The following is a 16,229-nucleotide window of genomic DNA, read 5'->3' on the forward strand; positions in this document are numbered from 1 at the left end:
TCGGGTGGGAAGAGGTTGATGACAAGCACCTCTTACACCACGTGAACGGAAGTGAGTGACATCATCACAACACAGTGTACGCCTGGGTAGCGTCCGTTACCCCATCTCTATTACTACAATATTTCGGAAACGTTTGCGTCACAACCGCTATGTTCTGTTTGGCGCGTACTAGTTTATCGCTCTGACCGACCAGCGCGACAGATTTGCTATTTCACTCGATAGTCGTATTCGACAAACATAATGGTGGAGCAGTCGGATCGCGCTCCGCTGCTGGACTGGGAGGAGATCCCTCCGGCTGAACTTGCCCCATCGGCTCCGTCAGCAGAGACAGGGGACTCATTGCAGTCAGATTTATCGAATTGTCCGGGTCAGGGCGTTGGAGAGGCAGATATCTCGTTGAGGATCAGCCCGGGACATATTTCAACAGCTGTTTCAGGGGAAAGTGCACGCGGCCCGTGGGGAGATGCTAGTGGTGCCGACGAGGAATCGGACTGCGCCTTTCATGGACTGTCCATACGGGATCGGAGAGTTGCTGAATGGGAAGAAAAAGATCAAATTGTTGCTGTTTTCGTGGTGACTTTCGACACAAGATCGGGTGAGCTTTGACCAACATGACATATATTGTAAAATGATTGATTGCCGGGCGATATCCTGTATTGTATGAATTGTTTTGGTTATTGTAATGTGTTTGACAGCGGCCACGTTTTTTTTTAGTCATGTGAGGAAGTGAATGAAGTGAGAGTTGTGTAAGACATTTGTACTGTACTTCACTTCCTCATTTATAAGAAGTTCAGCTGACACAGACATTTGTAGAGGGCTTTTTGTTTCCAGCAGACATCAAATTTAAGTTTAAAACATGTGTTTTTTGCAGGGAACATGATAGAATGGTGTTTACCTCAAGATGTCAACCTGGAGGGAGTTGAGTTTAAGTCAATGGCAAGTGGCTCTCATCGCATCGCAAGTGATTTCATGTAAGAATACTGTTAACATTTTAGGGTCATCTGACTTAAATGAGCATAACCTAAACATTATGTAACAATAATTTAGCTCACAAACCATACAAACTGTAAAAATGTGCTTGTGTTTTCCTATCTGTAGATATTTCCGTAAAGGCTGTTACTTTGGACTAGCATGCTTCGCCAACATGCCAGTGGAGAGTGAACTGGAGCGTGGGGCTCGGATGAAATCTGTAGGGATTTTGTCTCCTTCTTACACACTACTGTACCGTTACATGCACTTTCTGGAGAACCAGGTCCGGTGAGTGTTATCCAGCCTCACATCTATTTCTATTATGTTTTAAACTATTAAACATAAGCTCTGAGTTGCATGTAATGTATATTTTAATTAGGAATTAATTTAGTATTATGCAGTATGCTTAAATGTTTTACAAAAACATTGACAAAATGCAATGACAGGCACCAACTGCAATGCCCAGGCCAGTATTCACCATTGGAAGCTTTCTACGAGGATAAGAAGGCGGTGTTGCCACCAGGAGGGAATGGTTTGGTCACGGCATGTCCGACCAGTGCTATCGGGCCAATAGTCAACCGCTGCATGCATCCAGAGATGAAGGTTTGAACTCAGTGTCATTGTCAAAACTTTGCTTTTTGGAGCACTACTCTGTTAAAGGCTATATAGTTGGAAACACTGTTCATATATTCATGATTACATAATCAGATAAATTGTCTACTTTTTGGAAAACTAGGCCACAACACTTGTATGTTACTGATTTATGACAGTGCTTTACAGTGTAGCATTGCTTCTGCACCTCACATATGTTTGGGAAAGTTCTGCTTGGTAAAAAGAGAACTATTGTCATATAAAAATTGCTGGTCACAAATCACAAGGTCCTCTATTGTCAAGCACAATGTCAGACGGGGACATTATGCGGTTTGTTTGAACACAGCGTCAGTCTTAAACGTTTTGGGGCAGTTTCCCAGACAGGGTTTAGATTAATGTTTAGATTAATACAGGACTAGGCTTTAGTTATATTAAGACATTTAAGTCGTTTTTTAATATATGTATATAAATCTGTTTATTGAACTTTTACAAAAATAGCAGGATACAGATACAGGAGAATCATGAAAAAAGTTACTGTACCCCAACCCCACCCCAAAAGAGCAAAATAGGAAAATGGACAACTATATTAAAGTATATTTTAACAAACCTAATAAAACATTAATAATAATAATAATAAATGAAAATAAAAATAATAATAAAAAATGAAAATAAATAAATGAATAAAAAACACTCAATACATATTGTAAAACAATAAACATCAAGCCTAATGTCCAGAGTATACACTGTATATTGGAGCATTTAAGTTTGGACATTTTGACTATTTATCATACAACAAAACCTTACAGCTTTAAAGTATATACATATGCATACATAAGTATCCACACAAATATAATCATTTAAGTAGTTTTTACAAACATAGCTTACAAAAAACAATACTGGTGTGCATCTTGTGATAAAATAATGGTTCTTATATGTTAAAGGATTAGTCTATTTTCTTTAAAAAAATCCAGATAATTTACTCACCACCATGTCATCTGAAATGTTGATGTCTTTCTTTGTATAGTTGAGAAGAAATATGTTTTTTGGGGAAAACATTCCAGGATTTTTCTCATTTTAATGGACCCCAACACGTGACAGATTTAGTGCGGTTTAGAATTGCAGTTTCAAGGGACTCTAGATCCCAAACGAGGCGTGGGGGTCTTATCTAGCGAAACAATTGTCATTTTTGACAAATAAAATGCACTTTTAAACCACAACTTCTCGTCTATCTCCGGTCCTTTGACGCGCCAGCGCGACCTCACGCAGTACGTCATCACGTCAAGAGGTCACGGATGACGTATGCGAAACTACTCCCCAGTGTTTACAAGTGTGGAGAAGAGCACCGTTCTGACGTTGTTGTATGTCGAATGATAATAATTAATGTCTTTGTGTCAGTTTATTGTTTGGAATGGTCCGCAAATGTGTGTTTCATATATGTAACACGTGACCTTTCCGCGTCATTACGCAGTTGCGTGGGGTTGTGCTGGCGCGTCACAGGACCGGAGGAAGACGAGAATTTGTGGTTTAAAAGTGCATATTTTTAATTTTTTCTGCCAAAAATGACAATCGTTTGATTCGTTTTGCTGGATGAGACCCTTATGCCTCTTTGGGATCGTTTGGAGCCCTTGGGGTTGCAATTTTGAACTGCGTTAAGACTGTTGAGTGTTGGGGTTAAAGTCCATTAAAATGAGAAAAACCCTGGAATGTTTTCCTCAAAAAACATAATTTCTTCTCGACTGAACAATGAAAGACAACAACATTTTAGATGACATGGTGGTAAGTAAATTATCTGGATTTTTTAAAGAAAATTGACTAATCCTTTAAGATATGTCAGTGCAAGATGTTTTTAAATGAAGGCAGCTCACACATGCATTTTAGTCTGGGACAACCACCCCATAGTGAAAAAGCATCTTCACAGTTTCTACAAACTCTTAATACATTGATAAGATCTACAAAAAATAAGATTTTTCTTGTTAAATAAATGGTGTGTCTGTACAAATCTAGTTTCTGTTCTCCTATCAGATCACGCACCCGGCTGGCTGCATGTCCCAGTTCATCCGCTTCTTTGGAGAGCAGATCATGGTGCTGTGGAAGTTTGCTTTGCTAAGAAAACGCATCCTAATTTTCTCTCCTCCACCTGTTGGTGTGGTCTGCTATCGGGGTGAGAGTGGAAATCCACCCACATACAGTACAACTACGAGCAATTAACACATAATTTCTCTCCATATCTTCCATAACAGATTAAATATAGCTTGCTATCCCAATGATAAAGATCACATTACAGTCAGTCACATATGTGCATTTGTGCATGTCTTGGAACTAATATAGATTTTTGCACTTATTTTTAAGTGAATTTTTACAAAATTATAACTTATCATTATTATCTGTAGTTTGTTTTGACTTATTGTGTTTTCGAAACATTTCAGTTTACTGCTGCTGCTGTCTTGCTAATGTCTCTATTCCCGGGATGGGCGCATCTGTTCCGGAGTTACGCCCCTTCTTCTACATCAATGTGGCTGACATCACAGCTCTTGAGACTGAGGTGTCTTACGTGGCCTGTAAGTGTCTAGAGGAGTTAAGATGGTGGCAAAATTCTGGTTTAACCAGTGGGAACAAAAATGAGGTGGCTAGAGGTGGAAGAAACAAAATACTTCATTGTCACTGTAATGAGCTGGTAAACTATTAGGAATGAAATTCTTTAAAGTAACTTAATTGTCTCTTGACAAAATGTGTGGACTGTCTAAGGTTAACGTTTTTCAGTTTTGAAACAAAAATGTTTTTAATAAGTGTAACTTAACATGTTATTTTTTATGTGTTCTTAGGTACAACAGAGAAGATCTTTGAGGAAAAGAAGGAGTTATATGATGTCTACATTGACAACCAGAATGTGAAGACACACAGAGAAAGCCTCCAACCTCTGCTCAGACTCAACAGTGCGGATAAAGAGAAGTATCGCAAGCTGTGTGAACAGAGGTACACCAGCCTTTTATAATCAGAAGGCTCTTATTATTAGAAAAATACATTGATTGAGTCAAACAGACTGAATCGTTATCTAATAGAGGTTTGCAAGCTATGACAGAGCACAGGACTTTTTGATCATTGTATCATTTTATCTGTATTTTTCCAAACTGGATACAGGTTGAGACAATACCGTCTTTATCTGTATTGTCTGAAATGCTTATTCTTTGCAAAAGAGGTCAGGTGTTAACTCTTTGACCAGCTAGCAAAGCATGTTGTGCAGCTGTACAGTATATTTTCAAACACAAAGGAAACCCATCTTTTAATTTTATTTTCATCATATGCTGTTTTAATAAGGGTGATTGTGACTTCTCTCATGAGGCTTTGATTTATTGTATACGTCACTCATCCCAAAATTAGTGAGATATGAATTTGGTCAATATCACCCAGCACTATGTCCTTTGCACCTGCCCCAGCCATCAAGAAGGTTTATTCATGAAAACAACATTGTTTTGCATTTGTAGAAGCACACAAATATTATATAGACACATATATATATATATAGACACAAATATATATATATATTTTACAAAATATATGACATTTCAATACGACATGTCATTCATGACACTTTAATTTATAATTTTTTTATGTGAATATTTTTGGTCAAAATGGTCGAAACTGTTTTTAAGTCAAGTTTTTTTTTTCTTTAGTGGAGTTATTGTCTAATAAGATGATGGTAATATGGTTGACATGTTTGCAGGCAGTTGCTGTTGTACTCTCAGGAGGTGGATGGAGATTGCACATCTGAAGAGGACCTCTTTATTCTGTAAGTAATAAACTTACACTCCTTTTGAATTAGTAATAGGAAAGCAGTCACAATGAGCTGTGGAGACACATTTTTGTTTAGTTATTTCCCTTTTAGTTATGCAAACAATGACAATCAATTGTCTGTGTTCCTTTATAAAAATATGGACTATATTAAATTTAAGGAAAGGAAATCTGAAGAAGTGTGAACTATCAGCTCTGTCACTAAATTATAGTCTACACAATATTTTTTTTAGTGGTTCAATTCCTTATATACCAAGTAAAGACCAATTAGTATAGACCGTTGCATCGTACGCACGTGCAGTGACGCGATTACGCGTCTGGTCCGAACTTTACTTCCGATTTCAGTTTTTTTAATGGTCTGACTAGTTGCTGAAACTGAACTCTTAAATACATTTGTTCGAAAATAACAAATGTTTTGGTTTCCTAGGTAATCTACGTGTTGTTTATTTTGCTTTTTATATAAATAAACTACTTTAAAAGGACTTTGTTGTTATTTTTTCTTAGCAAAGTTTACCGGAAGTTGACCACGAAAGTCGCTTGTTTTATCTTGTTACTTCTAAAACCGTCTATAGTCAAAAGTGAATCATCCTTTTCATGTAACCCAGGTTCTTCATGGAGCAGAATAACAGAATCTTCCAGACCCTGACTGAGGTGGCAGGAAGTGCTGATTCAACCCTGACCGCTGAACATGTGAGAGCCATGGGGCTGGATCCTCAGGGCGACCGCGGCTTTCTTGTCGACTTGCTAGAGGTCTACGGCATCGACGTCATGTTGGTTATCGACAACCCCTGCTGCCCGTAAGTCAATTATTAATTTGAACTTATAAGGTACTTGGCATGATTGTGTAAACAAGAAACATATCACACAATAACAACGAACGAAGAGCCTATAGGTGAAAGATAAAATGATATAAATGTAGAGTTTAAATTAGTGATGCACCGATGTATCGGCCACCGATATTTATCGGCCGATTTTTGATGAATTTGAAACCATCGGCATATCGGCAATAGCACAAGAAAGGCCGATACAGATTGTATATTAATTAACTGCATAAAGAAATCCATTATATGTAAAAAATGAGTTGATGTTGTTAATAAAATAAATGCTGAATAGCAAAAACCACCTTTGAAGGTTGTCATGCTGTCTTATTATATTTGTTTTAGCTTAATTTGTGCCTCTCTTATTATGTTGGTCAGTTGAATGTTAATTAGATCCAATCCATGTTCAGTAAAAATAATTTGATGCAGAAATAAACTAGCTAATAGACCATCTGTATAGTATTGTATACAAGTGTTTAAATCGGAATCGGTATCGGCCCAAAAAATCCTATCGGTGCATCCCTAGTTTAAATCTCTTTGCCTTCTCTCTGGAGCACAATTTCTGTTTAGGGCTGCCTAACATGCTGCCTGACTATCACTTTATTTTCTCTTTCTCTGGCTTGGCTATCTTAGGAGCCATTCTTGACCCCTTTGGATGCCACTGTTACCACCACCAATCCGTCTGCAGGCTTTTTGTGCACTCTGCAGCCAGCCAATCAGTGAAGTCTTTCTGCTTGTCTGTCTGTCTGTGTGATTAGTGTCCTCCCAGCCATCCCGGACTTTGCCTAAGCTTGTATCCAAAACGTGATGAAACTTATCTTCGTGCCTCTTTCTACTGCTTCTCAATGTGTCACAGTGTTCTTCAGTTGTTACTTTGTTTTTTAGCAAGTGCTGTTTTGGGGAACTGATGTGACGCCCATAGTGTGCTTCACATGGATGCAGGAGAATGGAATGGATGAAATCCTCAATCAAGGGAACAACTCTCAGACCCGGATTGAACTTTTTGGTGTCTGGTGAGGTCTGCCTTGAATATTTGTATTTCTTTAATGGTTTGATGATTGTTGAGTATTACACACTACCGTGCTGGTGAGGATTTTTACAACGTTCGCCGTATTTTCTAAACATACTTGTACATGTTTGTGGGTGTTTTTGTTCTGTTCCTTTGACAATGAGGTGTATTTTCGATCTAGTTTGCATGGACCAAGACACAATCAGTTTAAAGTAAAGCTGTATTTTGGCACAGCTTGTTTGTTTATTAATCTACTGTATATGAATTGAAACTGTCTACACTGTAAAAGGTTTTCAGTCCATCTAATTTCAGTGGTAGCTGTGACTGAAGTCTTATTTATTTAATCAACACTATCAGTGACGAAATAACTAGTGATGGCATCCACTAAATGTTTTTTTTTTTTGTTAACTAAGGTAAGGCACAAAACATTGCTGGATAAGCCTTTTTTCACTCTTGGCACTGAATGTAAATGATACATTGTCACACAACTGATGCAAACAGACACAGAAATGTTATCTTCAGCTTTGAGAGTCATTTAATGCGCTCTGAAGTAATGAATGTGATTCAATTTCTGTCTTAAATCTGTTACCTGTGAAAGTTATTACATGAATATGTATATACTTCGGTTTTATTTCCATGTATTCGGGTCAGCAGAGGACTGGCTTTGGACTATTGATTGTGGGTTTTTGTGCGTGTGTGTGTGGCTCTGTCCTGTGAAGACCTAAACTGGATGCTTAACACTGTTCAAATGATTTATAAACGGTATTAATAGAGATTAAATTTATTGAAGTGTTTACTTTAATCCTTTCCGTTAACACAAAATCATATATTAATTTAATTGAATGTGAATTACAGAGGTTTTCAACCTACTGACTGAATCTCCTATGGTAAGGTCAACATATCCGGTACTCATTTTCAGCATTGAGTGCAGGCACTCAGGTCTGGCACGGTTTAATAAAGACACAAACTCATTAAATGCATTCAATTAATAAAAAGTAATACTGGATTATGCTCTATTACGTTGACTTCAAGGATTTTATGACTAAATGTGAATTTTCTTTTGTACATTTCATATCTATCAGAGAATTTAAGAGAACTTTCTTGTTTAAAAAATCTTACAAACAGTCCTCTTTAAAAATGATTGTTTATTGTCCTCCGAATCTAAAAGGTGAGAATGTATATTTAGCAGCCATGTAACATATATTGTGTATGTATAATTTAATTAGTTTTTTGGATTATGTAAATTGTACACCCAGTCTGTCACAATAACATGCTTCGTGAATGTTGAATTTTACTGTACTAGTATCACAATGCCTCTGTCTCATACACTACCGACACGGTAATACAACTTAACAGCATGTATCTGTTGTTTAACAAAGCAAGTGATTCTTATTCACTGCCATTTTTAAATAAATGGTCGTCTTTTCTATCACACGTTGTTTTGGTGTAATGTTTACTGTTTTTACCGTTTTTATTACATTTTAAGAACAATTTGGATACGTTGGTAACACTTTACAATAATGTTGAATTAGGAAACATTAGTAAATGCATTAACTAACATGAACAATATAGTTTTTCAGCACTTAATAATTCTTGTTAATGTTATTTAATGTCAATATTCAGGTTAGTTTGTGGTGCATTAACTAATGTTAACAGTTTAAACGTTTGATTTTAATAGTAAGTGGGTGATTCTCATGAAATTGGACTTATGAGGTGTCATGAAACTTTTTGATAAAAAGTAAATCCTATCAAAATAAGAAGCATACAGTTACAAACATCTTTTCATGTACTGTTTTGCACATAATATCAAGTTACATCATACAAACCAATTTTGTTGTTTTTTCCACATTAAAGGGGAAAATTTTCATTACCGCAACGTGTCCATGACTGGATTTGGGTTCTTTGACATGGAAATATTTATAATTAAAAAATAAAAAGCTTCAGTGCATGTTATACTATAAACATTTACAGTAAAGGAACATGTGGTATTTGGTGATCATTGGTAAATGTAGAGACAATAATAAGGAATATAAAAGAAAAATTTTCTCATCCTCCGCAACAATTTTCAATCATTGTTTAAGCCCTTAAGGAACTTTAAAAAAACATTAAAAAAAATTGTTGGAAGGGACATAATTGACTGTGACACTCAAGATGGCTACCAGGTAAGCAGTTCTTATTTTTTCTCTCCAGATAAAAGTTGAAATTTTGTTGAACTTTTTAGTTCTCATTACCGAAACATGAGTTTGTAAATGCATATATTGAATGTAATATCATGTTGCAGTAATGATAATTTTTGATAATGATAATCTAAAAAATGTAAATAATTCTATAGGAATTTTTTAAAATCCTCTAAAAATAATGGTTATAGTAAATTCAGATTTTAATCTTATGTGAAAAAATTGTCTTCAATGGCTTTTTAAAAAAATCTGATGCTGGACACCTTCTAAATCTGGATTTTGTGAGAATCTCCCAAATGCTAAAATTAACATGAACTTAGAAAATTAATAAATGCTGTAGAAGTACTGTTCATTGTTAGGTAATGCATTAAAGGAATAGTCTACTCATTTTCAATATTAAAATATGTTATTACCTTAACTAAGAATTGTTGATACATCCCTCCATCATCTGTGTGCGTGCACGTAAGTGCTTTTCTGGGCGGATTTGGAGGAGGAGCTGTATTTTGTGGCGTGGTGGCACTTTTGGGAGTGCTTCGACTCGCCTGAAAAGTCCGCTCCCCTTCTCACTCTCATAATGGGAGAGGGAGGGTGTTACTGCGCCGAGTCGAAGTGCTCCCATGAGTGCTATTGCGCCATGGGGTATAGTTCCTCTTTAAAATCAGCTTAGAAAAGCGCTGCGTTTTGTTTTGTACCACCAAACTTGCTCGTATAAGTACTCGTCTTGGATAGGAAAAACGTTGATGTGTTTGGTCACTTCTGACTTTGTCTCTGGGTGGTGCAGTTGAATGAATGGGGCTGGGCTGAATGCTGTCGTGGCGTCGCGGCGCGCTCCGGCGCTTGCGTGCGCGCACACGGATTATGGGGGGATGGTTCAACAATTCTTGGTTGAGGTGGTGACATATTTTGATGTTGAAAATGAGTAGACTATTCCTTTAACCAATTGTTAACCAATGCAACCTTACTGTAAAGTGTTACTGAAATTTTAAAAGAACCGTAAGATAATGATAACGACATTTATTTTCGTCTTCTCTGGCAAGACAATTGCAACATAATGTTATATTTTTTAGGTTTTCATGGCAGGTTCTAGTGCTGTTTTTGCACTTTCATAATAACATACCGTTACATTTACATTTAATGTAAACCAGCCTGGATTTTCTTTCTTCTTTCCCCATTCACTCTGTTTAAAAGTTTCTAAGTTACAAACCATTAGCATGTACCACTTCTCAGATGAAACCACAAACACTATTTTTGTGAGGTAAAATGTTACCTTAACACATTTGAAATCCTTACAGGTTCCAATAAAGAATGAAGAATAATGTTTTTTTCATCACATGTGATGACACATGTGTAGTCAACCCTTTACAACATCTTAAAGTTAATCTTAAACACAAATTAAGATGTTTTGGAAAAATTGTATTAACCAAACCGATCTGGTGTACCATTCACTTCCATAGTATTATTTTTTTTCCTACTATAGAAGTCAACAATGCCCCAAATCTGCTTACACATTCTTTGAAATATCTTCATTTGTGTTCAGCAGAAGTAAGAAATTTAAACAGGTATTAAACAACTTGGAGATGAGTACATGAAAACAGAATTTTCATTTTTGGGGTGAACTATCCCTTTAAAGTTACTTTGACTCTACTGTGTTATCCAGTTTCTTTCTTCCAGTCTTAATCTCAAAGGTTCAGCAGTCTTCATACTGTCCACATGTTTACATAACTGTCCGACTGTCCTCATAAAGCCTGTGCAAGCTGCTCTTTACGCTCTGCATTGCAAAAGAACCTCAGTTTCCGAGGCAGCAGTCTCACTTCCACAGACATTGCCTCGTATTCCTCATTGTCAATGTCATAAAAGCCGGCGCCCTCCTGTGAGCAGGAGAAAAATGACAGCTGAAATCTGAAAAAAGCTACTTTATAACATTGAATGCTAAATGTTGTTCTCAGTAATCATCCATAGCATGACAAGCATACTGACCTTTTGGAGATTGAGAGAGGCAGCACTCGCTTCTAGCTGCAAAGCATTTTCTGTAGACTGCATTGGGTCCACAGCTTTCTTGGTTCTGTACAACATAAATCATATGTCATTTAAACCCACAAACCTTTTTCCTACATTGGACTCGGAGAAATGTATTGTTAAAGCAATCCAAATCCTACTTTATATAACATTTATGTCAGCTTAAATAGAAAACAAAATATAAAGAAAATCATTTTTGATGTTTCTCATAGTTTACAGTTATTGTTTCACAACCAGAAGAGGTCTTGTAAATGACACTCACCCCTCTGTGATAAACTGGCCAACAGTAAGGCTGTCTGTCTCCAGAGTTATCAGCATGGAATCATTCACACGCTAAAGAGACCAGGTCACAATTTAGGAAAGCCCTTAGGGTTAATTAGACTTACAAAACATTTCTTTAATAAAGCACTATTGTGTCTGTGTTTCATATAACTTACTCTTATAACAGGGTTTTTATTGTGTGTGCAAACTGACAGCTCCACTGTGGAGATCTCTTTGTTCTCCCATCTCTCAGGCTCTGGCTCTTTTGGTGTCTCTATTTACAGAAATTACAGAATTATCTTACAGGTATCCACATATACACTTACAGCATCCTGCCACCTGGGTTACTTTTAGCAGCAAGTTTTTAATTGCTCTGAGACAAGACAAACGTTCTTGTATAAAAGGTAAAATGTTAAAACACGCCCCAACAAATACTGAGAAAATACCTTCTATAGGTGGGTTCCAGTAATTCTTGAGTCTGCGATGGATGCGGTAGAAAAGGTTGGGCCGTGACGGTTTCTCAGCAGGCAGGTCAGGTGGTCGTGGTACAGGACCCAGATAGGACAGGGAGGCCTGGTGAATCTGCGGCCACTCCTGTGGGTGTGGAGACGATCAGATTAATCCAATAATCCCTGATATGTATAGCCATAATTATTATATAGCCCTAGATAATTTGTCTGGGATTTGTCCCAGGATTGTTAAATTTTGGTTCTTCACACTGCCAATGATTTTATGGAATCTGTGCGTATGGGTCTTAAGTTTGCTTATCACCTGTAATTTCTCTAGAAACCACGCACATGCAATTTTTTAAAAATTTGATCATCAACTAGAGCATCAGGTATCATTTCATTTTGCAAACCAACAACCTCAGCTTCAGCATGTGCCTTCCAGACGCTTTGTAATTGTTTATGATAAAAAAGACGCTTGCGGTTGCTAGATACTCACATAATATCATTTATAATCAGAGTTTATTGTTAAGTAAGAGTTTATTGTTAAGTAAGAGTTTAGTGTTAAATAAGAGTTTAGTGTTAAATAAGAGTTTAGTGTTAAATAAGAGTTTAGTGTTAAATAAGAGTTTTGTGTTAAATAAGAGTTTAGTGTTAAGTAAGAGTTTAGTGTTAAAGGTGCTGTGTGTAATTTTTAGAAGGATCTCTTAACAGAAATGCAAAATAATATCCAAAACTATATTATCAGGGGTGTACAAAGACCTTTCATAATGAACCATTATGTGTTTATTACCTTAGAACGAGACCTTTTTATCTACACACAAAGAGGGTCCCCTTACATGGAAGTCGCCATTTTGTGCCACCATTTTTCTACAGAAGCCCTTAACGGACAATTTTTACTAAGTTGTCTCTGACGATGACATGTTTGTCTGGTGGCAGCTACCGTAGCTTCTCTATGTGTTTCAAAAGCAAGGGGTGAGCAGTGGACTACGCCGTTGGTTGCAATTCTCAAACTCAACACTAGATTCCGCTAAAATGTACACACTGCACCTTTAAGACAAATAAAGTACATCTTATAGGGACCAACAGATGCTTCTTAAGTGAATAAGAGGACTTCCCAAACGGAGGTTTGGTAGTCAGTAGCAATTGCTATAGAAGTAGATGGGGTTTGTGAGATTATGACAGAATTGGCATTATAATGGCTTAATAAAATAAATAAATGTATGTTATTTTAAATGTGTTACGAAGAGAAATAACAACAATAGAAAAACGTGGATATTCATTATATTTATATTAAAAGGTTAGCATTACCTCACCACTTGATGTCGCTAAAATTTACACACTGCACCTTTAAGTAAGCGTCTCTTATAATGAAACCCAGCAGGCACATATTTTAAAATGACATGCAATGCACATGCAAACACATATTTTGACAAGAGCCACACACGACACCCCAAACACATATTTAGTTTTTTGCCTCCTCGGAAAAGGAGGCACCGACCCCACTGATTGTTCCCGTCTTTTGTTCACATAGGACGTGTTCCAGGAATATTACGGCAATGTTACTAGGTCCCCATCCCGGGAGTGATCCCAGCATCAATTCCAGAATGGGTTTGCGTTCACAATGAGGGAGTTTGGAAATTTTATTACAATTTTCTGTGATCCAAGCGATGTGTGAAATGTATTTATGATACAGAATACAACTGAACCGCTTCTTAAGGTACTGCGTGTATCAGATGTTTACTTACCTTAAGTGTACTAAACAAGTGTGCTGCCCTTGTTTTTAAGGGTCCAAGATACCAATATCTTAAGAGGAAACAGTAAGAGATTTGATTGTTACATATATACAATATATATACATAAGAAAATACCTTTATACACAATATTCTGTTAAAGGCATATTTACCCCCAAAAATAAAAAATGTTGTCATCATTTTCTCATCCTCGTGTTGTTCTAAACTTGAATGAATGTCTTTTTTCTGATGAACACAAAAGAAGATATTTTGATAAACGATGGTAAACACACAGCTTATTGTAACTTGACTTGCATAGTAGATAAAGCAAATGTGATGGAATTCAATGGGTACCATCAATTGTGTGCTCACCATAATTTATCAAAATATCTTCTTTTGTGTTCATTAAAAAAAAACATATAGATTTAGAAAAACATGAGGATGAGAAAATAATGACAGAATTTTCATTTTTCGGTGAACTATCCCTGTAATACAAATAGCAACATACTTGCTGATACTAGAAGCAACATCTCTAAATGCACCCCAGCGTAAACTTGACAGGGCAAACACTGGCTGCTCCTTTTCACCCTATGAATAAAATTACACAATTAACACCGTGTAAAAGTAAGAAAACTAAGACTTTTCCTTTGACAAATACGTATGTCTAAAGGACTTATCTAATCAAGCTTACCTTTATCTGCAGAACATCCAGTGGGACCGTTTCGCCTTTAAGAATTGACAGAGTTGCTGTTGTAATGTGTCTGGAAACCAGAAATATCCAGTTATAAGAAAAATAAATTGTATTTTCAGTGACGATTTTACTTAAAGCGTTTCTTTATTAGACTTACTGCACTTTGTTGTCTGAAACTAAATGAAGGCTCTGACTCAGGGTGTTACTGGAACCCAGAGGAATAAAACCAATTGGTATTTTACTGAAGGTCTCCTGTGGTTAAAGTAGTAAGTAAAGGAATGCATAACATATCTCAAAGTCTTTAGTTAAAGAGATATATTACAAAAACAACATACCTCATCAACTCTGCGAAGTAGGCCAGTTATTACCTAACAAATAAAAAGTACATATATTTAAATAACACTTACAGAAGAAAGAAACAAGTCTGCATTTAAAGATGCTTGTGTACCTCTTGTAACGTCCCATCGCCACCAGCAATAATCAGCATATCTGTTTGATCCATCAATTCCATCAGCTTTTTTGCCTGGCCTTCATAATCTGTCTGTTTCAAAACACACAAACAAACTATAATATTTTCCAAAATACGCACAAAAAGATGATGGATCTTAAATCAATATAAAGAATGATACCTTCACAATTTTAACCTCCACACCAGCCAAGTGTAAAATGGGAGCTGCATTCTTCTCAAACAAACTATTTGCTTTCCTGTAGAGAAAATATCGAAACAATTATTTATAGTCATATTACACCAGAAATAAAGTGATAGCAGTGAAAAATATCAATTTAACAGTACCCTTTACAGGCAGCAGGATTAAGAATTACAGTGGCTTTCTTTAAATGCTCCTGAGGTCCAATTAATTGTCGACCAAACTCCTGTAAAACGAATCCACCAGAGTTGAAAGTAAATAAACATATAAGACAAATTACATTACTGCATATAAGTCAAATTACATTACAGCATATAAGACAAATGACATTACAGCATATAAGACAAATGACATTACTGCATATAAGACAAATGACATTACTGCATATAAGACAAATTACATTACTGCATATAAGTCAAATGACATTACAGCATATAAGTCAAATGACATTCAGAAGAGAGAGCTTTCAAACTCACCCTGGCCTCTAAACAAGCTTCCCGTCGTAGTATACTGTCGCTGTGGGGATAAGAGACAGGAAATATTTCAAATAAGGTTAAAAAATGACAATTACAAACATTAAAAAAATAGGTGCCGATCGTTATAAGAAACATTGCTGCTTGTTTTGCACACAAAGCTAATAATACGAACCAGTGCTTTCCATACAGCCAGTGTCCCCCATATGACAGCAGACACACAGCAAACGTGGACTTTTTCCAGTTATTCCGTAGAGTCCGAAACACTTTAACCACACGAGCCATTTTTTTAAGGAAATTTGCTTTTTAGATGTCCAATTAATGGTACAAGACTACAAAAGAAAATTCCCTTCAATGCTGCATGTAAATCGTTACCGTTGACATTCCATGGTTCAACCAAAGCACGAGCAGTCCAACAACAAATTCAGCCCCCCTAAAACACGAAGCAGTTGGACCGTTCCGCTTGTTTGAAACTGCAAAGTTGACTATTTTATGATTAAACATTTGTAATAAGAATATTAATAAAATAATCTATGCACATAAGGTATTTAAAACATTGATTTCATGCAAAAACAATGCATTTATTAAATCTATATTTAATTGCATTGT

The 16,229-nt window shown here is 36.3% G+C and overlaps 2 protein-coding genes across 5 annotated transcripts; one reads left to right on the forward strand and one right to left on the reverse strand.

Moving 5' to 3' along the window:
• The first annotated feature begins 8 nt into the window (after positions 1–8).
• dennd11 (DENN domain containing 11) lies at positions 9–8,608 on the forward strand. Of its 4 annotated transcripts, XR_008636230.2 has the most exons (11): positions 12–595; positions 872–971; positions 1,099–1,257; positions 1,416–1,572; positions 3,583–3,721; positions 3,987–4,118; positions 4,383–4,533; positions 5,282–5,347; positions 5,955–6,146; positions 6,801–6,971; positions 7,053–8,608. XR_008636230.2 is itself a non-coding variant. In XM_055173619.2 (10 exons), the coding sequence occupies exons 1-10, from the start codon at positions 241–243 to the stop codon at positions 7,078–7,080; spliced, it is 1,479 nt and encodes a 492-aa protein (XP_055029594.1). In that variant the 5' UTR covers positions 9–240; the 3' UTR covers positions 7,081–8,608. The 4 variants fall into 4 exon arrangements, 3 of the variants coding, with proteins under 3 accessions (XP_055029594.1, XP_055029596.1, XP_055029595.1); XM_055173619.2 differs by lacking the exon at positions 6,801–6,971 and having other exon boundaries at positions 9–595; XM_055173620.2 differs by having other exon boundaries at positions 6,801–8,608.
• Positions 8,609–10,352: 1,744 nt separating this feature from the next.
• On the reverse strand, positions 10,353–16,054 carry agk (acylglycerol kinase). Its single transcript, XM_055173622.2, has 15 exons — positions 15,796–16,054; positions 15,624–15,663; positions 15,294–15,373; positions 15,130–15,205; positions 14,949–15,041; positions 14,836–14,868; positions 14,658–14,752; positions 14,501–14,570; positions 14,318–14,397; positions 13,825–13,882; positions 12,077–12,224; positions 11,807–11,904; positions 11,632–11,702; positions 11,331–11,415; positions 10,353–11,221 (listed from the first exon to the last, which is right to left on the reverse strand). Exons 1-15 carry the CDS (start codon positions 15,903–15,905, stop codon positions 11,090–11,092), a joined length of 1,269 nt encoding a protein of 422 aa, XP_055029597.1. The 5' UTR covers positions 15,906–16,054; the 3' UTR covers positions 10,353–11,089.
• Positions 16,055–16,229: the final 175 nt, after the last annotated feature.

Source organism: Misgurnus anguillicaudatus, chromosome 15 (assembly GCF_027580225.2).
Source record: "Misgurnus anguillicaudatus chromosome 15, ASM2758022v2, whole genome shotgun sequence".
Classification (NCBI taxonomy): Eukaryota; Metazoa; Chordata; class Actinopteri; order Cypriniformes; family Cobitidae; genus Misgurnus; species Misgurnus anguillicaudatus.

What these genes read in the sequence shown, in the direction of transcription:
- dennd11 (XM_055173619.2), top strand. Translation starts at nt 241, where the DNA reads ATGGTGGAGCAGTCGGATCGCGCTCCGCTGCTGGACTGGGAGGAGATC. An exon ending in TGGTGTGGTCTGCTATCGGG is followed by an intron (nt 3,722 to 3,986) that starts GTGAGAGTGGAA and finishes GAAACATTTCAG; the next exon opens with TTTACTGCTGCTGCTGTCTT. An exon ending in TGAGGTGTCTTACGTGGCCT is followed by an intron (nt 4,119 to 4,382) that starts GTAAGTGTCTAG and finishes ATGTGTTCTTAG; the next exon opens with GTACAACAGAGAAGATCTTT.
- agk (XM_055173622.2), bottom strand. Translation starts at nt 15,905, where the DNA reads ATGGCTCGTGTGGTTAAAGTGTTTCGGACTCTACGGAATAACTGGAAA. An exon ending in GCGATGGGACGTTACAAGAG is followed by an intron (nt 14,869 to 14,948) that starts GTACACAAGCAT and finishes TTTATTTGTTAG; the next exon opens with GTAATAACTGGCCTACTTCG. An exon ending in GGCCAGTTTATCACAGAGGG is followed by an intron (nt 11,416 to 11,631) that starts GTGAGTGTCATT and finishes TATGTTGTACAG; the next exon opens with AACCAAGAAAGCTGTGGACC.